The sequence below is a fragment of the Zalophus californianus genome, chromosome 12 (genome assembly GCF_009762305.2).
Source record: "Zalophus californianus isolate mZalCal1 chromosome 12, mZalCal1.pri.v2, whole genome shotgun sequence".
Lineage (NCBI taxonomy): Eukaryota > Metazoa > Chordata > Mammalia > Carnivora > Otariidae > Zalophus > Zalophus californianus.
The window spans coordinates 66,483,609-66,511,164 of NC_045606.1; the positions used below are offsets into that span (position 1 = coordinate 66,483,609).

The window sequence follows — 27,556 nt, forward strand, 5'->3', positions numbered from 1 at the left end:
ACAACGCACAGGAATAATCCATAATGTATCTTTTTTTAAAGATTTTATTTTTTTATTCATGATAGAGAGAGAGAGAGGCAGAGAGCCTGATGCAGGACTTGATCCCAGGACTCCGGGATCACGACCTGAGCTGAAGGCAGACACTTAACCGACTGAGCCACTGAGGCGCTCCTAATCCATAGTGTATCTTTTGATACATACATAAATAACCAGAAATAACAGCTTTTATTATGGCTTTTATTGCATTACAACATAATCATAAGCCATGAAACAATTTGGTCTGCTCAGTGAGTAAAATATCTCTATAATTTACTAGCCTCAAGTGATAAGATAGCTTTTCTATTCATTTGCCCACATGGTTGTCAAAAACAAGCCACTCTACTACTGATACAGCCTTTGTGTATCCTGAGAAATGAACACTCTCTAAAATGGTGATTATGAACTTATGTAACCACTGAACTTTAGGAAAGATACAATTTACTGTTTTTACAAGCCATTTTCTTTAAAAAGTCTGCCCTGTATTTAATTACTTTTGCTAAGGCAATAGAAAAATACTTTAACAATTGCCCTTCTGAGCCAAAAACAAGACTGGAAGTTTAAGTCATTCAACAGTTTCCTTTCAGTGGGCATGTGAGCCAGTTTACCTTCTCTTATTTTCTTCAGTGATCTGAACAATTTTGATAGTATCACTTTCAAGCTAAATACAAAAAGCTAACTTTATAGAAATATGGCATTCATGGAAAGCTTATAATGATTTTTAATATGCCAAGAAGATTCTTTTTTTTTTTAATTTTATTTATTTGACAGAGAGAGACACAGTGAGAGAGAGAACACAAGCAGGGGGAGTAGGAGAAGGAGAAGCAGGCTTCCCGCTGAGCAGGGAGCCCAATGAGGGGCTCGATCCCAGGACCCTGAGATCATGACCTGAGCCTAAGGCAGACGCTTAATGACTGAGCCACCCAAGTGCCCCAAGAAGATGATCCTTTAATGATAACTATTTGTCTACATTTTTTTTTGTTTGTTTAATGAGAATGATTCTTGCATGAGAAGGAATCAATGACTTTATATATTGACTGTTTTCTGTTGCTATACAATTATTCTTCATTAAAGAATAAAAAGGAAGATTAAAATTCACAATAGACATATTCAATTACTTTGTATACACTTTCCAATTAAGTTCTCACCAAGCAAAATTAGGTATTAGGCTTTTGCTAAAAGTAATTTATGATCCAGGGTTTTGTTTAAAAAGCACTAGAGATTTGATTAAATTTAGCAGGCATTTATTTTATACATTTACCTTTGTTACATATTGTTTATGATCTTATTGGCTAACACAGCTGCATGCATGCAACTTAAGTTGCATGAGGCTCCATGGGCATCGAACATAAAGCTTTTTAACTCCAGTAAGAGGTAATTCTCTCAGGAAGCAAATCCTCTATTACAGACTCATTCAATCACAGAGATTTGTTTCAAAGCACCCTGAAATCTGAGCTAGCCCAGTATATTTACCAGCCAAAACCTCAAAGCTCAACTCTTGCATTACAACTCAAATATTTCATTATACATAAAGATGTTTTTATTTTCTCTTCAAGATGACAACCGATAATCAGAAAGTCCTATTCATTACAGTATCTTTTTTTTTTTTTAAAGATTTTATTTATTTATTTGACAGAGAGAGACATAGCGAAAGAGGGAACACAAGCAGGGGGAGTAGGAGAGGGAGAAGCAGGCTTCCCCACGGAGCAGGGAGCCCGATGTGAGGCTCGATCCCAGGACCCCGGGATCACGACCCGAGCCAAAGGCAGACGCTTAACGACTGAGCCACCCAGGCGCCCCCATTACAGTATCTTAAACATAAAATCAAGTCTTTACTGGCTGAAGAGCAGAAATAGTTAACAATATTAAATTGAAATAACTCTGTTGGCAAGAACTGGTATAAATTTTAGCAACTGTATTCCCATCTTAGCACTGTGGAGGAGAACAAAGTTGCTTAGGATATACCACTTAGCATGGCAGACTTGAGGGTGGCATTTTTCCTCTTTCTCAACTAATCAGGAATATCACATTATGTCTTTATAAAGCTAGATGGCAGGGATATTTGCCACCATTTACATAATAGTCATTGTTCTGGTTATCTTCTGTGTAACAACCCTAATGTTAGAAACAATAAACATTATTATATTTCAAAATTTCGTTGGTCAGGTATTTGGGCATGGCTTCTTCTGTTCCATACAGCATTGACTAAAGTCACTTAGTGGCATTCAGTGGGCAGACTGGCTGGTCTGGAGTGTTCAAGATGGCTTTACTTACATGTCTGGTGCTTTGGTGGATATGGCTAGAATGCTACTATTGACTGAAGAACCTTTACCTGGCTTCTAGAACATGGTGAGCTTCCTATATTGTAACTGGTTTCCCCAAGATGAGTAAGAGACCCAGGCATGAGCTGCAAGTCTTTTTATTATCTAGCTTTGGAAGTCCCAGAATATCGCTTCTGTCACATTTTATTCATTAAGCAAGTCACTAAGGCCAGCCCAGATTCAAGCGGAGGAATAGGTTCTATCTGCTACTTTTTTTTTTTTTTTTTAAGATTTTACTTATTTATTTGACAGAGAGAGAGACAGCAAAAGAGGGAACACAGGCACGGGGAGTGGGAGAGGGAGAAGCAGGCTTCCCGCTGAGCAGGGAGCCCTATGCGGGGCTCGATCCCAGGACCCTGGGATCATGACTAGAGCCGAAGGCAGACAGACACTTAACCGACTGAGCCACCCAGGCACCCATGAATAGCCTTGTTTCTATTTTAAAAATTGAATTTGTTCTCAGAAACCTCTTTACACACAAAAAACTCCAGGCCCAGGTAATTTTGCTACCAAACGTTTAAGGAAGAAAATGAGATAATCCATGGTCAAAACTTTCAATCTTCTACATAAAAAAGGACATTGACATAGGCTAAAAATACCAAAACAAAAGATGAAAAAAATCCCAAAAAACAAAGGAATTGTAAAAATGAGTGTGAAACAAACTTTCTACAGTTTCTCTTTAAATCCCACATAGGAAATGCAGTAAAAGAAGTTTAGGAGGAAGAAAGAATCAAACTTGCTAGACACACGTCTCAGGAAAGATAATTCCAAATTACATTTTTTTCATTTTGTCTTACTCAGAGAAATGTAACTTGCCATATTTTATGTGGAATTTGATGCAGTATTTTATTTTTTTTTTAAAGATTTTATTTATTTGATAGAGAGAGACACAGTGAGAGCAGGATCACAAGCAGGGGGAGAGGGAGCGGGAGAAGCAGGCTTCCCGCGGAGCAGGGAGCCCAATGCTGGGCTCAATCCCAAGACCCTGGGATCATGACCTGAGCCAAAGGCAGATGCTTAACGACTGAGCCACCCAGGCGCCCCTGATGCAGTATTTTAATAAAAAATAGACACATTTCTAAGAACGACAAAACAGTTGAATTGCTTCATAAAATGAACTGATGTCAGGTTCAAGATCAGTAAATGAAGCATAGAATCACTCACGTTAAGATGTAGCACTGAGAAAATCCATATTATGTTAAAGTGTAGTGAAAGTGACTTTCTTAATAGTTAAGTGTAAAATAGTTAAGTGTAAATAGTTAAGTGTAGTTCCCAGAACAATCATAAACAGTAAATGTGTGTCACTTTAAGGGAGTTAGCAACAAACATTCCATGGCAGTAAGGCCAAATAGTTCTCTATAAAGCTCCAAGTATACTTAATATGCTCTCAGTTAAATTGTGAGAATCATGACTGACTGAAACAAACACTTCTAGAAATAATACATCTTTGAAGTTCTTTGAAGTTATAGAACAAATGTAGGTAGAGTTTAAACTTCATAAAATAAAATCCAAATCAAGAGATAAATCACTCAAGATGAAGATAATTATCTGGTATCGAATTAAAGGCTTGACTTAAAAAATTTCAGTTCAGAATTTAGGTAAATCCAACATAAGGAAGACTTAGTAATGGCCAATAAGCTACCTTTAGTACTATTGGATTTTTAGAGTTTTGAGTTTTATTTATTTTTAAATCATTCTACATACTGCATTTGAAAAGAGAAGCCTTGGATTAAATATTTTGTGACCTTCTGGGTGGGGCCTCAAATTGAAAAGAGTGATATCCATATTTTAACTATCTTAAGCTTCTTCTATTTGTTTTTAACAGGTAAACTTGAGATGCTACACATTAGGGCAAAAGAGCCAGCACAAAATTAGAATAGGCTTTGAGACTAACAATTTAAAATACTTTTTTAGTGTTCTGTAGCATTTAAAAGTAACTAGATCTAAGCATAATCCAATATACTTTATCCACCATCCATCATCCAAACACAGCCACAAGAGTTAGCATATTATTATCATGTTTTTCCAAAATGAATTGAGGTGCTAAAGGGGTTCAGAGTATGTCATGCTTCAACATAAGGACTGTTTTCAGATGAAGACAACTGAGAAGAAGCAGACCAAAAACACCTCCCTGCTCTCTCTTACACTAGGAAGAGCAGGATAATTCCAAATCACCAGAGACAACTCTAGACTCTTATCAGCATCAAAGTAAGCTACATACAAACCCTTACTAAAACAATCCTTATCTTCCCCCATATTTTTACTTTCTCACAGCTTGCCATCCCTAGGGACCTCAACCCCTTTTCCTTTGTCTTAGCACTTTTCTTTGTTAAGATGCTATATAAGCGGGGTGCCTGGGTGGCTCAGTTGGTTAAGCATCTGACTCTTGACTTCTGCTGGGGTCAAGATCTCAGGGTTGTGAGACTGAGCCCCATGCCGGGCTCTGTACTCAGCACAGAGTCTGCTTAGGATTCTCTCCCTCTCCCTCTGCCCACCTCACCCCACCCCCACCCCTGCCCTGCTCACACATGCACACACACTCTCTCTCCTTCTCTGTCAAAAAAAAAAAAAGCTACATTAGCCCCAATTTCTAAATACCCCTTTGAGTTAGCCATCACTGAGTTATCCCACATATATGTACCACGCCTGTGTTAATGTGCTAATAAACTCTGTTTTTCTCTGGTTAATCTAGTTTTTATCAAGTTTGTTTTGCAGGCCCAGACACGGAATCTAAGAAGGCAGAGAAGTTTTTTCCTCCTCTATAGTGCCGAAGATGAGTAAGTGTTGATCTCCACCTCTCACTAACTTGCAGAGACTTACATATCAGAGACTGATAAGTAAGGCGGTAATTACGACTAAGAATGATCTAGTTATAATGATATAGAGTTTGTGAAGACAGAGGAGTGAACAACTAACTGGTGTGTGTGTGTGACCACATCGAAAAGGTGACATTTGAACTGGTTCTTCAGTGATACTTAGGACCTACCCCTCATGAAGTTCTTATTTCAGTTCTGCCCAGATTAACAAAAGAAGAAGACAGAAAGGAGAGATCTGTGGGACCACTTTATCTAAGTTTGGAAGCAATTTTTTCTATACCAAACATTACCCTTGTTAAAACAAGACGCTCCACTCTCTATTCTTAGTAGAGGTGTCTCTTCATCCTCAGTATTTTGCTATTACGAGGGAAGGAGCTTACCTCAGTGTGACTTGGACTGCTTTGGCTGTCTTTTTTTCTCATTAAAAGGCTTTGATTACAGTACTTTTCTTCAGAAATGCATTTCTGTGATGATACCCAGTAATGTGCTTCTGCCTACTGACAAAGGAGACTAGATTATATTACTGAGGCAAGACGGATTTTTCAGTCTTATGAGTCTCAGCTCTATGCCCCTCCTATATTCTACCACATATTTTCCCTTCACATTTTCTCATTTCCCAAGTTAATAAAACTAAACTTGCAGGTAGACTGCAAGTTGATATGCCAAAAGATGTTTCAGACCTCCAAAGCCTCAAATTTAACAAAGCAAACCAAATCTCTCTTTAGCATATTACTTAATATTCCAAAGAGGAATAGATGAATGCTTTCTTATTTAGTGACTGGGGATTATTTGGAAAATCTGAATGAGGCCCTTGCTCCTCCACCTCATTCTCTCAAAAACTCTTTCTCATATTTTAATACCCCATCATTGAACTGATTGACTTCTTTTTCATCCATGGTTCAGATATATTCTATTCTCATGTCAGTAAATTCATTTTCACCTAGACTAAGCAAGTTAGCAAGTTCAATAAAATTAACCTCATTTCACATTTATGATATTCTAGTCTGTTGTGCATATTAAAACAGTACACATTTTTATTAATGGAAAACCTGAACCATGCACTGTAAGAAATAAAGATTAGGCTCCCTCTGAATATGGCTTCTGCCCCGTTGCTTCTCACTTTGAATTATATTTCAGTAACCAAGAAACAAGTGAACTGAACTTAAATAGTATTTTCCAATAATCAAAATAGTACTTACATAATCTCTGAATTTATTTTTCTGACAGTCTATGTAGTAATTTAATCATTAAAATTTATTTTTCAGAAAATATGAAATAACACTAGTCTGAAACTCAAGAATTCTGTGTAGAATTTACCCAGCCCACTTTTGGGTATGTGCCGATTTTCTTTTTTAATCCCAGTTCTACTCCACATAGCTAAATTGGTGGGGTTTTTGTGTATTCAAATCTAGAATAGAAGCTTTCCCATTTTTTTGTTTCAGAGTACTTAGGGAATAAAGTATGTAAACAGCTTTTGATTTATGATTTATGGCACAATGTAGAATGTATGGTATTATTTCACTGTTTAAATTTTTTGGAGTCATTTATCCCTTTCCTAACATAACAGAAATTATGGGTTCTCTTTCCAGAAAAATGTCTATACATGTAATATTTTGCATTAAATTTTAGGGTATCTAGTGACCCTCCTGGAGACTTCCTATAGTTCAGACTCCATGTTACAAAACTCAAGTCTGGAAGGAATGCTACTTCACATTTACTAGGTACTACTTATAGTATGTCAATAAAAGATTTAAAGTAGCATTACACATGTCAAAGCTTACTTCTCAAGCTTTGTGAAATTAACAGAAAATGTCTGTATAGATTGCAAACTGCAGGCACTGGATGCTGTAACATCTCCAAACATAAAAAAATTTAAAAATAAAAGTAGCATTATTTACATTATAGTGAATTTAACGGAGCCTGCCTGAATAATGGGACCATAATGCATTGTGGAGCTGCAAATTGGTTATCTGGTGACTGTCGCAATGTGGAGACAGAATTAGACCCAACAAAATAGTTCCTGAAGTATGGTTTAGTATGTGACCGGTTGTTCACTTGACAAATATTTATGGAGCTCTTACTTTGTATTAGAAATTGTGCTAGGAGGACCTGGGTGGCTCAGCCAGTTAAGCATCTGCCTACAGCTCAGGTCATGATCCCAGGGTCCTGGAATTGAGCCCCACATTGGGCTCCCTGCTTAGCGGGGGGTCTGCTTTTCCCTCTCCCTCTGTCTCTCCCTGCTCATGCTCTCGCTCATAAATAAAATCTTAAAAAAAAAAAATAAATTGTGCTACACAACGAAGCTTAAAAGCTTGTAAAAAGTTTACACTTTGAAGGTATGAAAATTTATCTTGGGGGTATAAGAACAAGTAAAGAAGCAATAATGATACTGGAAGATAGTTATTATAATAGGGGTAAGTAAAGGTAGCTAATAGACTAAATAAAAAGGGCATTTGGAAAGGCAAATAAAGGCTTTCTAGATAAAATAATAGTCAGTCCTAAAGGATAAATAGAAATAAACCCATTAGTCTAAAAAATATGTTTAAAAAGTCAGTACTCTCTAAGCCTTGTTACAAAAAACTGCAGTCCTCCTTCATTTCTTGCTCCTGAGTCAACCTTTCCAATGATCTATGTGGATTCTTTATGTATTTACCTATTTACCTCAAGATGTTTGTTATTTTTAAAGTTTTTGCATTTAGGCATTTATCTTTTGATATTCCACTATGGTTGATGAGAACTTTGCTTTCTTTAATTACATCTTACTCCTTGCTCCTGGCCCCAGCACAAACATATGCACGCACACACACACCCATCCTCCTAATATATTAGTGTTTATATTGCATTTACATTATTTCAACTATGTAAATACAGTGTGTACTAAAATATAATGGCTTGACCTTTCTACATATTGTACGTTAACATTTGTTCCGATTTTATATAGTTTTCTTTGTATTTATTAATTCAACCCTCAATTCTACCCCAGATATGTGAGATTCCTCTAAAGGTGTTAACACATTATTCTGTCAATTTTCACCTTCTTGAAGAACTCTATCCTTGAACCTTTTGACCTACTCCAATTTGGACTGGTGGCTCTCTACACCTGTGGTCAGGCTGTTATGTTGGGACCTCCCCTAACTACCAAATTGGAATTCCCTCTGCTTTCTTGATTTGATTTCCTTTTTCCTATTTCTAATCTTCAGATCAACTGAATGATAAATGATCATCTAGGAAATAACTTTAGAAGCCATTCTCTTGATTTTTATAGCCTTATTTCTGTAGGATGCATTTTCCAATAGCTGCCTTAAAGGATACAGAGGAGACAATATTTTGAGACTTTGGATATAGAATTCTATCTTGGAAATCTTTTTTCCTCAGAACTTTCAGATCATTGATCTCTTGTCTTCTTGCTTCCAGTGTAGCCATTCAGAAATTTGAAGCTGTTCTATTCTTGACCCTTTTGTTTTTTTCCTTGCTGAAAGTAAGATCCTCTTTTTGTGTCTAAAGTTCTGATTTTTAAAAAAATAATGTGCTTTGGTGTGTCCCTAATACCACACTTTAAATTACTAGAGCTCTTTTTAATGCTCTTTTAAAAAACATAGTTTTTGTTTTCAAGTATGCAACATACTTCTCAGTAAATGTTAAGTACAGTTGGGTTCTTTCCCCTAACATTTCTTCTACTTGTGTTTTCTCTAAATTGCTTTCTACTTATTTGTTATCTTTAACTTTCAATTGACTTGTTGACTGTTGGTTGGCAGGACACTGATGAAAATCTCTGTACTCGGGGATGAGTCATTTCCATAGCCTTACTATAGAGCAATGATTCTCACCTTTTGCTGTATATGAGAATCACCAGAGAAAAATTTTAAACCACAAATACTCAGGTTTTATGCCAGACCAATTGAAATCAGTTTGGGTAATGAAAAAATTTATAACTTCTCAAGTGATTTTGATGCAGTAAAGGTTAAGAAACACTGCTGCAGAGTGACTTAGCGGGACTCAGTTGGAACCTCCAATGTGAAATCTGGTTTTCTCGTGATGTTTGTCAAATTCCCAAGAGAAAACTAGAGGGTATAAGCTCGGTTGCCACTGTTCTGGAAACCAAATATGTGATAGAGGCTGGGTTGGAGCTCACTATTCAGCTTATAAACTTTCACTTAATACCTCTTTGCAGTATGGCATCCCTGCCCATTATCTTTTCTGAAGAACTTGTTTCATCCTCTCTAGAGAATAAACTTCCAATCTTTTGACAGTTTAGAAGAGGGACACCGGCCAAGCTGTGTGGGATGACTACTGCTTGTTAATAACAACTGCATTTTTTTTAACATGTCTTCACACCCTCCCCTCCAATTCGATATCTGTTGACTTCAATTACTGTCTTTCATGATTCTGTGACAGAAACTGAGTTGCTTGTTGGCTTCTTCACTAATGTGTCTGAAGTCTCATTTTCTAGAGCCTCTCCATGTGGCTTTGGCTTTTCCAGCATGGTCTCAGGGTAATCACACATTTAATAGGGCATCTGGCATTCTAAGAGATACTGTTCCAACGAGGAAGTGAAAGCTGCCAGGTCAATTAAGGTCTAAGTTTAGCTGGCTCTATCACTTTCACTGTATTCTATTGGTCAAAGCACTCACAAAGCCCACCAGATTAAAAAAGGTAGAAAAATAAATTCCACCTCTTGTTAAGGGAGTGACAAATTCACACTACAGAAGAGAATATAGAATGAGACATATTCAGAAGCCATATTTGGACTTACTTCCTTTTTAATTATACAGGAAAGAAAGCAGAAAATATTTTGGGGTGGGAATAGCCTTCCACATGAAAATCAATTCATAGATAGCAGATTCTTGGTAAATTGTATTGTCCACTGAAAACACGGAATGTTTCAAAGATTATGTGAAGACGTAGGTCTTTCCCTAAACATTCTAAGGGTATCAAGGACCTCTTTTGTAAGAAGGTTCTTGATTTTAATAACAAGAATCAAGCAGGCAAATTCAAAATATTCATCCAAACATTTATTGAGTGAATTACATTGTCAAAGAAACCAGTGATTAATGAAAATCCTGCTTTAAAAAGCTTACAGTCTAGTTGAAAGAACAGCCAAAGATATCACAATATAAAAAAGTATAAGGCAAACACTGTTAGAATGTTATAAAACAAAGCCCTGTAAGAGCAGAGAGAAAACAATTTTGACTAGAAAAAGGGAAACAAAACTCAACCAAAGCTTCAATTTTGACTGGTTGGATTCAGGGAATAAAATAAGGATGAAGAAAGTCACCTGCATGGCATGTTTGGAAAATGCTAAGTAGTCCAGTTTGGCTAGAACACAGGATGAAGCAAATCACAGAGGATCATATATGGTAACAAGCTCAGCTTTATTCTGTACATATTCAAGAGTAATTTCAGATTTCTGAGCTGGGAAAGTTAAGTAGTGAGTGGATGATATAGTTAGATCTACAAGTTGAAGTAAAAAAGCTGACAGGAGAATATAGAAGATACAGACAGAAGTGAAAATATTGGCAGGATTAGTTAAGAGACCCTATAATAATCCAACTAAGAAATAAAGTTGGGTAGAGCCCCCAAATATATTTACAAATTAACAGGTTGGAAACATCCTGAACTGAATATAGGCAAGCCAAGAAATTATCTTAAATATTTATAATTTATTAAGTTTAAAGAAATACAACTAGGTTAAATTATTCCTGAGTAAACTACAACTTCAAAGAGAAAATACAATATACACAATTAAAAAGAGTTGAAACATTATTTTATAATGACTTATCAAGGTTATTCTCATCTATACTATTTATTTTAAAGAAGTACTATAAAATGCAACACAGGAATACTTAAAAATAACATATTAATTCTACCAATTATCTGCACATCATTTATGCAAAAATTTAAGGTTTTTTTTTCCCCTCCCATGGTCAAATAAAGATATCTCTAAATCAACTTTTTGTATTTAGCACATATTTATATAATACCAATTAATTTTTTTAGCTTGAAAAAACAAAAGTGTGGCCAAAAATAGTCACCATGAATTTACAAAATAGTTAGTATACTATCTGCTGTGCAGTCAACTAATATTTATTGAGCACCTCCCATTTTCCAGAACCAAAAACATGTTACCTCACAGAATTCTCAAAACCCTCTGAGAAAGGTAATAGTATTTTTTATAAAAAAGATGAGAAAAGTATGAATTGGACTGATAGGAACTTGCTCAATAATATAACAACATTTAATTAACACCCAATTTTAGAAGATCATTATTTTTCACATTTCTGTTGTTCCCACTGTCTTTGCTTTCTTTCTTTTTTTTAGTATCACCATCATTCCTTTCCTAGTCTAAGAACATTACCGTATACCTAGTTACTTGCTTATAAATTTTAATAAAATGTATGTAAATGGGCATGTATAATATCAAGTACTACTCTATCACTCTGGAATTTAAAAATGACAAAAGCACATACTTTAGAAAGCTACACATTAAATAGATACAAGCTATGATTTCTAAAATATAGTAATATATATATATAGATTTTAAAAAATTAACCTCATTAAAATTTTTGGTTTATAAATTACAACCTTAAATACAGAATGTTAAGATTAAATGACTATGTATTATGATGGTCAGCTACATATAAGGTACCAAAATACATATTCTTTTAAGTTTAAAGTACCTCTCCTACAAACTGGGCTAATGGATGGTTATTTTAGTTCAACTGGAATAAAATTATAAAAGGAGTACTTTCCTTTATTACAAATAACCGCAGTCAACAAGTCAAACACCACGGAATTCAATTTTGAAGATAATTCAATAGTAAATAACATCAAATATTAGCCAACATATAGTATAATGTAAGTATATATTACCTTATAAAAAAGTTCTTCTATTTAAAAAGTATTTTAATAGAAAGAAACTATAAACAGACTAGATTTAGTTAAGTGCCCTTATTTTACAGATTACAGACTGAGGCTCAATAGTAATTTGCCCAAGTCATATGCCAATGGTAGAACCAGGACTGATACCTGAGCCTGATTTCTCTTCTGGGCTCCTTTCACCATATCCATGTTCTCTCATTTTATGAATCGTATTATTTATTCATTCCAATTTGGAAGATTACCAAGTAGTGAAACTTTTTCTCTACAGCCCAAAAACTCTAGTTTTTCTTAAAAAATGAACATTACAAGAACAGGATGCAGTTTTTAACGTTAGAATACCTTTTTCGCTTAAGATGGAACTTTATACAGGAAAAAGTTCACTTTACATGTAAGTTGGTTTGGCTGCAAAAAGCTTTATAAAAGTCGTAGCATTAAAACCTCTTTACACTCTATATCATAGTAACTTCATATGTTGTGAAATGGTTTTCTATAATCTTGACATTTTCTTCAGATAGCCAGTGTTCCTGTTTTAACTGCCTTATAAGAGCTTCCAAAGACTTCAATCTTCCAAGAGTTTGTTGTTCTTGTAGCTCAAGAAGAGTTATTTTTGAATGTAGTTTAGAGACTTTCTGCCAGAGATGTTCCTTATTTATATCTTGTCTGCAGTAAGAATGTTCAGTTTGTAAAACTTCTGTCTCATAGTCTATATCCTTATATAAGGAGTCTTCAATGCCTAGATCTCCCATTTCCACGGTTTCTTTTTCAGCAGATACAAAAGAATTAATTGGTTTGGAATTTTGTGTGGGTACAAAAATGGCAATAACAGATTCTTTATTTGCATTTAATTCTTCAACTGTTTGAGTAATTGTGCTGAGTAAGAATGGACTTTCCTGTGCTGACTTAATTTCCATGGAATTATTTGTAAAGTTTGGGTTAGCAAGGTGATTCGTAGTTATTTCAAACACTTCTTGGGTTTCCAAAGATGGCTGAACATCTTCTGAATTTGAAGTTGTCAAAGTAATAGTTGTAGAATTTAGATTCTCAAAAGATGTGTGAAAACCACCTATATCTATGTCTTGGGTAACTGATGTTTCCAAGGTAGATACTGGTTTTCCAGTATCTTGTTTAACCAGATTAAGAGTTAATATGTTATTTTGTATACTTTCTGGTTTTGGAGCTGGTAGCTTGACCAAGGTAGATGAATTAAGTAATTCTGTGTGTTCAGGGAGGACATCTGTATTAACTGTATTTTTCTTTAGCTCACTTGATGCAAATGATTCTTGTGACTTGGCTTTTAAACACACTTCTTTCTCATCTAATTTTTTCTTCTGAGATTTTTTTTTGGAAGGGTCTTTTTCCTAGAAAATAATATTTTCAAATTCTAAAGATGTCCTCACTAACCTTATTCTCTTTTTAGTCAGTGCTGAATATTTAACTATAACTTTGAGCAGTATATTGGCCAAGTAAATTAACGCAGTTAAAAAATGTTCTAAGCATATAACAACTCAAAATCACCTTAAAGTGTTTTTTTAAACAGTATTAAGCATATTCAATATATGATGGAAATATTTCAGATCACTCAAATACCAGTAACAAAATCTTAGATCATTAACTTACATTAATAACTTAATGATTTATGTACGTTATCTTTTGTTCTTCAGTTTAAATCTTTTTAATGGTTTAAAATTTTTAAATTATCATACTTTTAGTAAAAGTGTAAATTAGTCTTCCTTTTTCTTATGTTTTCCCAGCAGTCACCTTTCCCTCTCCCTCCCTTAACCTTATTACCTGCCACCCTGCAACCTACCACCCTGCTCAGCATTATCCCCCACTCCCCTATGCTCTTCCTCCAATACCTGATTGTCTTCAGGCAAAGAAAATATTGTTGGAATTGCAGTTTGTTTCAAATATCGAATACCCCATCTGATGTCAAGAGAGTCAGGAGTAAAATGGTCACTACACAGGAACTGGTATTTACTGGGTACCCATGAATCTCGTTTCATATTCTTTAACCATTTTTCAAGTCTTTCTTTGTCATGTAGAGGAAACCTGAAATTAAAAAAGGAAACTTCGCTGTATTTTTTGCAAATTCCAGGACTGCATATACAGGTAACCTATGCGTTGAATGCTGCAAAAGAGGAAAGGCAACCATCCACACCATGTAAGAGCATCTTCATAGCATTACTACATCATCTCTACAGTAAAGATGATTTAAGCTGTAAGATGTGCAGGCAAAGCTTTTCAGAAGAATGGCTGGTAGGGGTACCTGGGTGGCTCAGGCGGCTGAGCATTCGGCTCTTGATTTCTGCTCAGGTCATGATTTCGGGGTCCTAGATTGAACCCCACGTTAGGCTCTGCACTGAGCATGGAGGCTGCTTGAAATTCTCTCTCCCTCTGCCCCTCCCCCTGCTCCTGCACATGCATACACATACACATGCTCTCTCTAAATAAGTAAAATCTTAAAAAAAATAAATAAATAAGGCTGGTAAAACATAAATTGAGTCCCTTTAAGTAAAATATGTGTGTTCCAACAAAGGATAAAATCTACTCTTATTTTCTGTGGATTATATTTTGATTTTGTTGGATATTTTGCCTAGAACTACATAAGTTACAAAGTCCCATTCAAATGTATTCTATACTAATACTACAAGTCAAATGGTGTCTTGTCTGTAATTCAAGGAAGTATTAAGCTTTAGGCTCTTATTTATATTAACATTTTAAAAATAAGTTAGTTCAAACAAGTGATTTAATTGAAAATGAATACTAAATCTTATAAAACTACTAATATTCCATTCCCTTTACCACAATCGACCTCAATTCTACCCATATGTAATTTAGTTTAATATTTCTAAACTGAGAACCCTAAAATTCAAGTTTTGAAAGAAAACTGAAACAAGAACTAAACATGTTATAAAGAACACTCAGATATTTTATAACATGAAATAAATCAAATAGAAAATACAAAGAAAGTTCTTTATATGTGTTGTTCTTTGCTGTAACTTTGCAGTAACTTTTAGAGTTGGTGCTAACACACTGAAATATATTTTATAAGCAAAATTGGGCCAATGACAGAATCTCACAGAAAACTTTTCCCTACCATTCTAAATAGGTTTCAGTTAAAACTGTATTAAACCGTTAATAGTATGTTTCTTTCAATGATTTTATGAGAACAGTCTAATATCATATTTTTTAAAAATAACATAAGATTTCTCATACAAAAAGCAGCAATTATACATACCCTCTCAATCCAGACCACTTAGTTTATGCTTTAAAATAGCATGCCTCCCCCCCCATCCCAGCAAATATTGATAACTTTTTAAGATGCTAAGGAAAAGGAGTATGGGTACTTTATAGGAAATAATTTTTAACCCAGATACCATTACATGGAAAAATCAGATGATCTACCTTTGGAAATTCTTACCACAGATATAATGTTCACACAGGGTTTGAAAAGTCCTTAACCTTGCACACATCGAGAATTCAGGTCATAAATATAATAGACATAACCAGAAAAGGCATTTAAAGACAAAGAGAATTTTTTCAGAAGATCCAAATTCTGATAGCCATAGAAAAGTTCATACCTTTTCTGCTACATCTAAAATGAGAATATGCCCTTTACAATATTTTCACATGTAATCTCACATATAAGGATGCTGCTTGCAAATTATTTCTATTGTTCCTATATACTACGTTACCAAACAATTAAAAAAAAAATCACTCTATGAACATCCTTGCTGGTAACTGGATTGCAATGCTTTCTCAGCAGGTAAATCTCTAAGCAATTTCCTGGAATAGGTTTCCTAAATAACTTAGTATCCTTACAGTGGTTCATTTTGTTTTGTAATTTTGTTTCACTGTCTTATTAACTCCCAAAAAAGCATAGAATAATCACAGTATAAACACTATATGTGCACATAAGTTGAATTCCCAAATTAATATACAGTATAGCTTACTACAGTGTTAGCATTAACAAATTCAATTCTTCAAGTTTGGTGCTATTAAGGGAATAAAAGTGATTCAATTTTTAATTTGCGGATTACATACGGAAATAAACTCATAAAAGATCCACTTTCAGTAATTTCACATTTTGAGAAAAAAAATCTTTATAATCGACTTCCTCTGACATTATTATTTTTCCCTCCTTAAAAACAGTAACTATGGAAAGATTTAAAGAATTTGGGAGTCTGGGGTTGGTTATTTCCTCCCCAAAATGAAGGCCGAATAAATCTGGGAAATGGGGCTACATCAAGTTCCACATGTTTCTTTTTTGTTTTGTTTTGTTTTTACAAATCTTCAAGAGCCACAGCTATTGATATACTAGCATTTCCCCAAAACTCTCTCTCTGCATCTCGCAGGCTTCAAGTGGGAAACTATCCCGGAAATACTGCCACATGTGAATTATTTTAGGTTATCAGGTTTCTTTCCACTAGTTAAGACAATGGAAAGCAACCGTGTCCATCAACAGAGCGCTTCTGATCTAAAGAAAAACAGGCTTCACAAAATAGCTGAAAATCTAAGAGAGTAAAAGACGGCCAGGTTAGAGCTAAATGAATTATTTTTACAAACAAAAAAAGGAAATAAAATATTGTAAATATGTTGATTCTCACATATATTACGCACGTACTCAATGTCAAGTGCTGCTTTACCTATTTACACACTAAGTGAAGTAGGTACAATTTTTATCTCCACTTTACAGGTGAGAGATCTTAGGCATACAGAGTTTAAATAATTTGCAGAAGATCAGTCAGCTACAGAGTGGTGGAGCCAGGTTTTGAAGCTACTGAGTCCGGCTTTGGAGCCCGGACTCTAAATTACTACACATTACTGCTTCCCTGTTCTTCTAAATAAAAATGGGTACTTCTGTGGTTTCACGGAACTATTTCCTGGCAGTAGTAATTCGGGACAACACTCACCCTGTTCTCTGTAGGAATGAAGAGTATAGAGCCCTGAGCAGGATTGGTTGTAATCCTGGCTCTCTCTCAAAACTTTCAAGGTAACCTACTTTCTGAAAGGCCTTGGTTTCCTCGGGAGAAAAATGGAATTAAGGAACACCTATGTAACCTAACTCACAGAAGGTGTAAGTAAGTTAACTGTCGGGTGCACCTTCCCGCTTGGCAGGTTTGATGTGTACCTTAAGAGGTGGTTAGTGTCCTTCAGTGACAGGAGATCAGCTGAGGTGGGGAAACGCTCCGAAAACCACGGAGCACCGCACCAAACTGTACTTTTTTAGTGGGTTATTTAACACCCAAAAAGGCCCCTATGCCTCCCCACCAGCCCCGTGACCTTGCTCAGTTAGGAAATTTCTAAGTAAACTGAATTCGAGCCTTCGCGTCCTTCTCCCGCACACCAGGAGAGCCGAGGACTAATTTCCAGATACCTCAAATCCTAGCCCCGGACGCCACAGGACCGTGGCCCAAAGGTAAGGCTGACGCTTCTACTCCAGGGACAACTTACGGATAAAAACTCAGCTTCCGGTCCTTACTGTTTCGTCCCCGACGGTTCTTACAGCAAATCGCTGCGCAATAGCGAGGCATCGCTCGGGTGAGGCCCCCAAAACCGGGGCCCGCAAAGGGCCCAGTTGGCCCTCCTTGCCAAGGGTGGTGCTGCAAATCCAGGCCTCCCGAGGCACCGCGCCTGCGCCGGAATCGGCCGAGAGGAAATACGTCACAATCGTCGACTCACTTCCGCTTCTGCAGGCTTCAGCACCGCCCTTTCTGGAGGTTGGGGTCGGAAGTGACGCACAGGCTGAGCGGCAACAACAGTTTTCCACGTGCGCGTAGGGCGCCAGGGTCAGGTGGGGAAGCAGGAGCCAATAGGGAAGCGTTTCGTGTAGGTCTTCTCGGGAGGTGGCGGCAGCAGCGGCCGCCGGCCAGTGGGGAGCGGGCTGAGGGGGGACGCGGCGACGGCTGGAGGAGCGCTAGGTCAGTGTGCAAACGGGAGTGGGGCGCGCGCCGGCTACGGGAGGCCTCGGAGACCGGGGCGAGGGGCCGGGCCGAGCAGCTGTGCGGAGCCAGTCGTCTCCCGGCGCGTCTGCTCTGCGCAGGAGCCGCAGCCCTCGGAGGGTGCGGATGAGGGATGAGGCCGGGGTCGCGGGGAAGGGTGTTTAGAACGTTGTCAGGGCCTCGACGGGTCTTTGTGGGCTGACCTGGCCTCGGAGTCCGCCACGGTCGTCGCAAGGGCTTCAGGCTGCCTGGTAGTGTTGAGGGTTTAGAGAAAAGGAGATGACCGAACCACAGAATAGGGTGTTCTGTGTTGGCCGCTGGCCTTTGCGGGCGTCGGACAGCTCCTCCCAGGGCTGGCCTCCCGGCAGAGAACAGCCGCGAGGGAGGCGCCTGGACGGTCAGGACGAGTATCGGTCGTCTTGGGGTGAAGGCTGGACGGTGCAGCCCAACCGGCTGTCGGCTCTGGGGAGTACGGCCCAGGCCGCCGTCCCGTGGGTCCCTTTTGGGAAGGAGAAGTCAGTATAATACGAAAGTGGGCCTACTAAAAAAGTGTCAGATGATAAACTTGAGCTGTGGAGTAACCTTTATTAAAAGCCAGTAGTGTGCCTCCCTATCAGTTTTAGACCCGCCCTCTGATTAGGGAAATACCTGCAGTCTTTGTGGCATCCACCCGGTACTTGCCCGGTTTGCGTTCTTTAAACGAGGGGTTGTACTTGATCTTTAGTACCGTGACTATGACTAACTCTGGAAAGCAGGAATCCGTCTGCTAATTAGGCTCAGAAGAGGCCACAGGAGAGGAAGGCAGGCAGTTTCCACAAACCATAGTGTCTTTCGTCAGCCTTGTTATTAGGTTTATATAGGCTAATACAGGCTTATATAGGTTATTAAGAACTCCTAGTACAGAGTTCAGAAAACAGGATCACATTCGTTTTGCATCCCAAGTCATTAATTCTGTACTCTTAGGTACAGATTTAGTGGAATTCTTAGGTAAAACTTCTTTAAGGTTAGAGAAATATTTTAATGACTACGGAGAAGTTTGAACTTAAGTATTTAACTTATCTAAAGTACAAACTATGAAAGTTTATTTTTCTGGTAGCCTTAGCAGAACCCATTTATATATATATATATATTTTGGTTAAATATTTGGGATCTTACAATTAAAAAATCATTACATTCAATAGTATTGTCTATAAATATGATATTGAGATTCTCTATTTGCAATCCTTGCTGACCTTGCTGAAATGAAAGCTGAAATTGGTGCTTTCTTAGGGAGGATTACCAATCAGACATATTGGGCTGTTTACCTTGGTAATGTACTTTTTTTTTTTCCATGAAGTTAAATACTTTTATTTTTAATTCTCTTAGAATATGAATTCTTGAAAAGAAAATTGATATCCTTTTAAAAATTATTTGGATTTTCCACCCTTTTTACAATGTTTACAAATGATGAGTCTTTGGTATTTACTGGTAAAAAAGTTATTGAATATATTTTTGTGTCTACTCTGTGTATGACCAGAGTATTACTGAAAAGGTAAAGTGAAGAAAAATTTTTTTTCTCAATTTGGTTGAATAACATTTGCTTTTAAGAAGGTTAGAACAAACAAAGAGGTAATAAAGCCTATAAAAATGAAATAACATGGGAACAAGTACAAGATATTATATGCTTAACATTTTGATACTTCATTAAGTATACCTTGTATCCTAAAAGTTCACTGGGTTTCTTTTAAAAGAAAAAGTCTTATGATTAGCTGCATGGATAATTTTTTTTTCTTTTTTAGGATATTAGAAATGGCTACTCCCCAGTCAGTTTTCGTCTTTGCAATCTGCATATTAATGATAACGGAATTAATTTTGGCATCAAAAAGTTACTATGATATCTTAGGTGTGCCAAAATCAGCATCAGAGCGCCAAATCAAGAAAGCATTTCATAAGTTGGCCATGAAGTACCATCCTGACAAAAATAAGAGCCCTGATGCTGAAGCAAAATTCAGAGAGATTGCAGAAGGTAAGTAAATGGCTATCTCTGAGGTCTCCCAGATACTAACTAGTAAAGGAGAATGATAGCTAAGAAGTGTGTGTATTTGGAGATACTGTGACAGTGGGTGGCAGAGTGGGGTGAACATTTAAATAAAGTGAGATTCTTGAGACTATCTTCTCATCACAATTACTTGGATTCCAGGATGGATGGATGAATGGTAGTACAAATTTTTATTGTCACATAGATCTTAAAATGTTGAAAATGTATCACTTCATTCTTCTCTTGTTTATGAAATTGCTTATTGTTTCCATGTTAAAAGGAATTTTAGGTACCCAAAACTTTTAAGCTAACTTATGGAACAGTTTTTACTAAGTATGGAGATTAGATATAAAAATACTAAGTATAAAAAATTTAAATAGACTTTGAAATGTTTTGGTTTTTTTTCTTCACTTGGTCTATATTTAAAAGCCACATTTGTCTTTGAAGGAAAAATATGAAACATTTTGATTTAATACTAGTTCTAAAACAAATTATACGTCCTGAGCGTCCAGTAATTAATGGTGGGTGGAGGTAATTGAGTAGAGAGTTGGAGTTAAACACTTCAACTAGTAAGGAAGTCAAAAATCTGAATTCTTCTTAATTGGTTATATTGGACAGTTAAATTATTTAATACAAGTAATGGTTTTACCCAAATAATATGAAAAATAACTCTGTAATTGTTTCCCGCATGCTTATTTGTAAGTAATGGTAGCATTCATTTAAAAATATTTATTGGATATTTACTAGGGGCAGGCATTATTCTAACAGCTGATACTACACAGTAAATAGGACAAAGGCCCTGCCTTTTGTTAACTTTCATTTTAACTTTTTTCTTAAGTTTGTAATGTTTTGGCTTTATTGGTGGTGTGAAATCCTTCCCTAAAATAGAGAGTTGAATTCATTTATTTGAAGAGGTTTGGGTATATGTAATTTTAATTATCTTTAGTTACTAAAGTATTTTTATTTCCTTCAGCATATGAAACACTCTCAGATGCTAATAGGCGAAAAGAGTATGATACACTTGGACACAGTGCTTTTACTAACGGTAAAGGACAAAGAGGTAGCGGAAGTTCTTTTGAGCAATCATTTAACTTCAATTTTGATGACTTATTTAAAGACTTCGGGTTTTTTGGTCAAAACCAAAACACTCGGTCCAAGAAGCATTTTGAGAATCACTTCCAGACACGCCAGGATGGTTCCAGTAGACAAAGACATCATTTCCAGGAGTTTTCTTTTGGAGGTGGACTGTTTGATGACATGTTTGAAGATATGGAGAAAATGTTTTCTTTTAGTGGTTTTGACACCACCAATCGGCATACAGTACAGACTGAAAATAGATTCCACGGATCTAGCAAGCACTGCAGGACTGTCACTCAACGAAGAGGAAATATGGTTACTACATACACTGACTGTTCAGGACAGTAGTTCACTATTTTTCGTTCTCACTAAACCCAACTAGTTGACTTTTCTTTAATATCTTTGATGCAAAACAATTTTCTGTGAACTATTTTGACAAGTGCATGATTTCACGTAACTTGATATATTAAATGTATTTAAATGTTTTTTGACAAATTCAACAACACTCAGTTTAGTAGAGAAGTAGCTAATTATTAATTCTCCTGATTAGGAAAGATTCTTTAAAAAAAGATACTATAATTCTGCCTGGTCTTTGTTCTCTACCTGCCCTTGGGCTTACTTGCGTGGCCAGTTTTATTACCAAGAAAAGATTGAGTTTGCCTGATATATATTTAAAGGTTAAACTTTGAAACTTATTGTAGATTTAAATCGTGTGAACTTGAATGGTTTTTGCAGTGAAACCTTTGCTAATTTAAAATTGCATGCTCTGCAGCATCTCTGACTTGGGTTGCTAAATGTACATGAAACTGTAATTGAGTCATTCAGCAAAGGATAGCATATCTTTTCCACTGAGAGCTTCAGAAAGGCATAATTTAATATTTACACAGAACCATACCTTTCTGTAGTAAAATTGGAGTAAAGGAAATGATTATATTGCTCATAGCCATTTAGGCGGAAAGAAAGTTGAAAACTTTTGAAATATTACCAAGAGATTGTTACATGTTTGATCCCTGGCTAATGATTTTGTAGTGTTGAAATCATAGCTAATTTATACATCTTTTCACATTTCTTTCTAGTTGTTGGCGCTCTAGGTCTTACATGGATTTATGTATTTTTTGTGTGTGTGGTTCCTCTTCTTTGCACTCATCTTTATCTAGAGATTGACTAATACCTCATTCTGTTTGTAAAAACAGCCAGTAATTTCTGTGCAACCTTATTATGTGCAATATTTTTAAATCCTAAGAAATGTGTGCTTTTGTTTTCATATAGACTTATTTCTTTAGTTCGGCACTTTTTGCATTATACTCCATATGAGTATTAATCCTATGGATACATATTAAAACTAGTAAATGTCTCATACAACATTGTTTGTGAGGGAGAGAAATACAATATTTACAATATGATATTCTTGGTTCTCATTTTATTGGTAAAAGTTTATTCTGTAATTCTAGAGCTATGGAGGGTATATAAATAACGGGGCTGCTTATGCTGACCATAGACCACATTCCAGAAGTTACTTTTGACTAGAAAACCCTGATATGGCCTTGTTTGGTTGCCATTTGGTAATTTCTCTTTCTTTTTTTTTTTTTTTATTATGTTAATCACCATACATTACAATTTCTCTTATCCTCCCTCCCTCACAAATTTTGGTAGGTTAAAGATTTTGTTAATTATAATTTTGTTGTATTTGCTTGCTAGGAGCAAGTATTTCCTCTTTAGGCCTCATTGGGAAAAAGCAGAGACATTGCATAAAGCTATTATTTGTTAATTATAATCTTTAATTTGAAAACTGAAGAAAATGAAATTATTCTTTTAAATTTATGTATCTTAGTTATTTTCTGGAAGGTATACCTACTGCTTTTGTTTGATAATAAGAAAGTAGCCACACCTTGAATTTTGGTCTAAGGATCATCTGTAGCCTATCAAACGGAACAGATGAGGCAAGAAAAAAGCCATTTTCAAATCAGGATTAACTATGTCCCCTTTTTCTTCAGGGTCTGATTATCCCTTGTTTTTCCCATTCTAAACATTTATTTCAACCCTCCTTTTTTTTTTTTTTTAATCTCCTTTTTGACACTTTGGCATAATTTTTGCAAGGAAGAAATGGACCCTGAATCCTACGCACTTAAGGTACAAACTAAATATCAAGAAGATACTTAATCTATGGGTGTGTGGTGTGTGTGTGTGGTTTGATAGATAAGCAACTGGAAATTAGACCAGTAATCAACATAGAAGTTTCCTCGATAACTTACACTTTTTCTTCTTTTTAGTCTGTACAGGTGTACAGCTAGAAAATGGAAAACTTCTATACTTAAAAAATGATCAATACAATGGCTTAATCTATACTCCCTATGCAAATCAACACATGAAATCTGTCAGTCTTTTTTTCCTGGTAGGCAAAATAGTAATAATATATAACATGACTTTAGTCTTTCTCTTGAATGAATTTCTGTAATTCTTCAAGTTTTCTGGATTGACTATGCCTTGAATTGGATGCTATAGGGCATATAGTAGGCATGAGATTTTTTTTGGTGCTCTGCTCCAGAATTGGCATAATTAACTCCTGATCTGATGGTTGATCTTAGGCAATTTTGGGGCTGTGAATTTCAGTTTCAATTCTGAGATTAGTTCTATGAAAATTCAGGTTGCCCAAGGGCAACTAAAAATTTGTACATTTCTAGAGTAGTTATTTTTAATTTTCTGAAATGGAAGTTTGTTTAGGAATTAACACACTGGGGGAAGAAGAGACCGTTGCCAAACAGAATAAAGAAGATACTGGTACCACCAGTAGGATTCTAAAGTTTTTATATTCATGTTAATGCTGGTACCTTCAATTCCAGTTAACAGATTGAATATAATCAGCCAGCCATGATTGTTTTCCCTTTCTCTTGGTCCCAGTCACAGAAAATAAAAGAATGAAATCATAAAAGTGCTTGGAAAATGAGGAGTTTGGAGACATTCCAGGAAGGTATAAAGCAGAAGGAATTGTATTGAGAAAAATCAAAGGACCACAGCCAGGGTATCCTGGAGAAGTTTTAAGGCTTAGATTTGTGTGGGAGAGGATGGGAGGAGACAAAAAGAAGGGATGGGCCAATGTTCAATCATGCTAATTCATTGAAGAATTGCATTGGGAGCCCCCACCCCCACCCACCCCTTTCTTCTTTCTTCCAGGTAAACTGTTACTGACTGAGATAGCTTTTAGGCTTTACCCTTAGGTAAAATATAACTCTTCAAAGATACAAATTATCCTATTCCTAGGGAGGCTCCCTAGTGAGGGTATTGAGGTGCCATAGAAAGTAGAGTGGAGGTAAAGTGAATTTTCACCAGGGGATGGGGAGGGTGAGTAATGGCAGCATTCCACTTCCAGAGTAAAGTCTCCCTACTTGGGCATGTGTAGGGAACAATAACTTCTGCATGCTGCCCACATACTTGTAGGTGCCTGCTGGTTGAAATGTCCTGACAACTTACACGGAACCATAGCTGTTCAAAATGGATGTTTAATGAAGGCATAGATAATAATTGCTGAGGAAACTTGCTTTTCACAGCTATCTGCATTTTGATGTAGTCCTTCATAAAAGATGTCCAAGGAATATCAGATATTTATAGAAAACCAATAACAGGGAAGAGAAACCCCAACATCCAACCCTGATGAAAAAAATATAATTCAGGAGATAATTGCAATACTAGGAGACAATTTAAAATTTTAATATTACCAGACTTTTGATAAAATATTGCATCAATGAATCAGACATAGGTCCTTGTCTTACCTAACCTGCTTCTCCAAGATTTCTTTCCATCTGATGATGGTGTCAGAAAGGATGGATGAAGCAAGTTACATGTACATCAACTACAACAGAAGTCACTGGAAGATAACAGTAAATATGTGGTACATATGTTCCCTACCCTGCAGGCTTTTGACCCTTCTACAAAATTCAGATTCTTCCTCTTATCTCAGGTTTGCTACTCAACCTCCTCCCCAACTTTTCTCCAGACCTTGCTCTATGGTGGAACTATCTAGTGAAGAAGAGCAGAATTTGCCACCCCAAAATATGCCTTTCAGGCATAAGAATTATTTTAGGCTGATTACTTTTCTAAAAAAACAAAACAACAACAAAAAAACTGTAGACAAGGGAGAAGCTCTGAAAACCAAGAAGATGTTGCCTTTTCTAAGAGATACTGACATTTGTAAGGAAAATCTCCATTTGTAAGGGTATCTGCCTCTGTAATAGGAAGAGGAGGAAAACTAAATCTCTAGAAACTGATCAATGGAGAAGGCATGGACTTAAACCCGTGTAACAACCTTACTCTGGTTTACTGTGCTTTACCTGAAAACCTTCCAACTGTCTCACTCAACCCCAACATCTTTTGTCTTTCCCTGGAGATGGTATTTAAGGTGATAGCTTGGGCCATTTTGGAGAGTTACTCAGTTTTCCTGTGTATCTCCCATGTATACAGGAGGTATACATGTTATTAAACATCTGTTTTCTTCTAGTTAATCTCTTTTTTTTTTTACAGGGCAGGGGATGGGGGAAGAGGTGTCTCAGTCAATAACCTGGAAAGGAAGAGGGAGAATTATTTTTTACTTTACAGCAGATAATTTGTTGTGCAGTCCTATTTGTTATTCATTATAATAATGTCATAGGGTACCAATTCTTACATTCCAGTGGAAGGGAACAGGCAATAACCATAATAAGTAAGTAAATTACTATGTTAGATGATAAAGTCTATAGAAAAAATATAGCACAGAGAAGGGATATGATATTGGGAGGGTAGGCAGGCTAAGCATGTGTTGCAGTTATCAACAGGATGGTCAGTGTAGGCCTCACTGAGAAGGTGAATTTGCGTAAGTTTGAGTTGTTTGCATGGAAGATGGAAGCATGTATGACAAGTTCGAGGAACAGCAAAAAAGCCAGTGTAGCTAGAGGCCTGTGAATAAGGAAGAGTAGTTGGAGATGAGTTCATAAAGGTAGTAAGGGTAGAGAGCAGGACAGATTATATAGGGCTTTTTGGCTTTTGTAAAGAATTTGGCCTTGCAATGTGATATGATAGCTGAGTTATGAGCAAATAAATGACTTCACCTTCCGTACTAAAAAAGATCATTCTAGCAGCTGTGTTGATAATGGACTGTGGAGAGACAACAGTGGAATAGGGACACCAGTTAGGCTATTTCAGCATTCCAGAATGAGAAATTGGTGCAGCTCACACAGTGCACCAGGATGATAGCAGTGGAGGTGGGGCAAAGTGTTTGGATGCCACACATAATCTGCAAGTAGAGCCAGCAGGATTTGCTTATGGTTTGGATCTAGGCATGAAAGGAGAAAAGGATGATTCCAAGCTTTGTGTTTATAGAGAACCAGAAAGATAGTCACCACGAACTAAGATGGGGAAGGCTACAGGATAAAGGCATTTAAGAAGGAAGATCAGAAGTTCAATTTGGGCATACCAGGCTTTGAGACAATGTCGAGAGGGTGGGGATATGTCAGGAATTTGAAGAGAGAGCTGAGCTGGAAATGTATATTTTGGAATTGTCAAAGTACAGATGATATTTTAAACCTTGAGACTAAATGAAATCACCAAGGGAGTATTTATAAATATAAAAAGAAGCAATCTAAGAACTGAGCCCTCGGGTACTTTAAAAGTACAAGGAGAAAATGAGGAACCTACAAAGGAATATGAGAAGAAACAGCCAATGCATTTAAGAGTTTTGTGTCTTGGAAAAAAGTGAAAAGAAGTCTATCAAGAGGTAGAAAGTGGTCAGTTCTGTGAAATGCTGCCCCGAGGTCCAGTAAGATAATCCCTAAGAACCGACCATTGTGGGTTTTTTTTTTTTTTTTTTTTTAGCAATATAGAGGTCAGAAATGACTTTGACAAGACCAGTTTCTATCAGGTGGTAGGGGTTCCCCCACCTGTTTGGAGCAGGTTTAAGAGAATGGCAGCCCAACTAAGTGCTTTTAAAGAAATTTAAATAATTTATAGTGAATATATTTCTGGACAGAATTTTTAACATGGATATTTTTGTAGAGTTTCAATTATTGCTCCATCTGTATAGCAAATAGCTTGTATAGGATGTTAATAAGTATGTTGCAAAAAAAAAGTGTTTAAATAATTTTGTGAAATCTAGGTTAAGATTCAAACCTTGTCAAATATGTTTCTTTATAGGTGGGTACAATATTGTGAACTATATGAAATATATATTTGGTCATTCAGATGATCATATATTTCTCATATATATTTGGTTTTTGTCTGCAGTTCATAGCTCAGAGTTCACAAACCTCTTGGAATTTCCTGTGAGAACAGTGATAACTGTGTCTTTTGTTTTGTTAATGAGGTGACTTTGGGGCCACACCCAATGAGGGGGCTAGTTGCCAGGAGAACCAACCAAGTGTTTAGAGGGTTGGAATTTTCAGTCCCATTCCCAGTCCTCCAGGTGGGGCACAAGGGCAGGAGGTTGAATCAATAGCCAATGGC

The 27,556-nt window shown here is 36.5% G+C and overlaps 2 protein-coding genes across 4 annotated transcripts; one reads left to right on the top strand and one right to left on the bottom strand.

The window, feature by feature from the left end:
- Nucleotides 1-10,163: 10,163 nt before the first annotated feature.
- On the bottom strand, nucleotides 10,164-17,694 carry THAP5 (THAP domain containing 5). Its single transcript, XM_027573529.2, has 3 exons — nucleotides 17,507-17,694; nucleotides 13,909-14,101; nucleotides 10,164-13,410 (listed from the first exon to the last, which is right to left on the bottom strand). The coding sequence occupies exons 1-3, from the start codon at nucleotides 17,584-17,586 to the stop codon at nucleotides 12,502-12,504; spliced, it is 1,182 nt and encodes a 393-aa protein (XP_027429330.1). The 5' UTR covers nucleotides 17,587-17,694; the 3' UTR covers nucleotides 10,164-12,501.
- A 131-nt stretch (nucleotides 17,695-17,825) lies between these two features.
- Nucleotides 17,826-22,491, top strand: DNAJB9 (DnaJ heat shock protein family (Hsp40) member B9). Of its 3 annotated transcripts, none has more exons than XM_027574140.1 (3): nucleotides 17,826-17,973; nucleotides 19,773-19,999; nucleotides 20,985-22,491. In XM_027574140.1, the coding sequence occupies exons 2-3, from the start codon at nucleotides 19,783-19,785 to the stop codon at nucleotides 21,434-21,436; spliced, it is 669 nt and encodes a 222-aa protein (XP_027429941.1). In that variant the 5' UTR covers nucleotides 17,826-17,973; nucleotides 19,773-19,782; the 3' UTR covers nucleotides 21,437-22,491. The 3 variants fall into 3 exon arrangements, with proteins under 3 accessions (XP_027429941.1, XP_027429942.1, XP_027429940.1); XM_027574141.1 differs by having other exon boundaries at nucleotides 17,906-18,114; XM_027574139.1 differs by lacking the exon at nucleotides 17,826-17,973 and having other exon boundaries at nucleotides 19,747-19,999.
- Nucleotides 22,492-27,556: the final 5,065 nt, after the last annotated feature.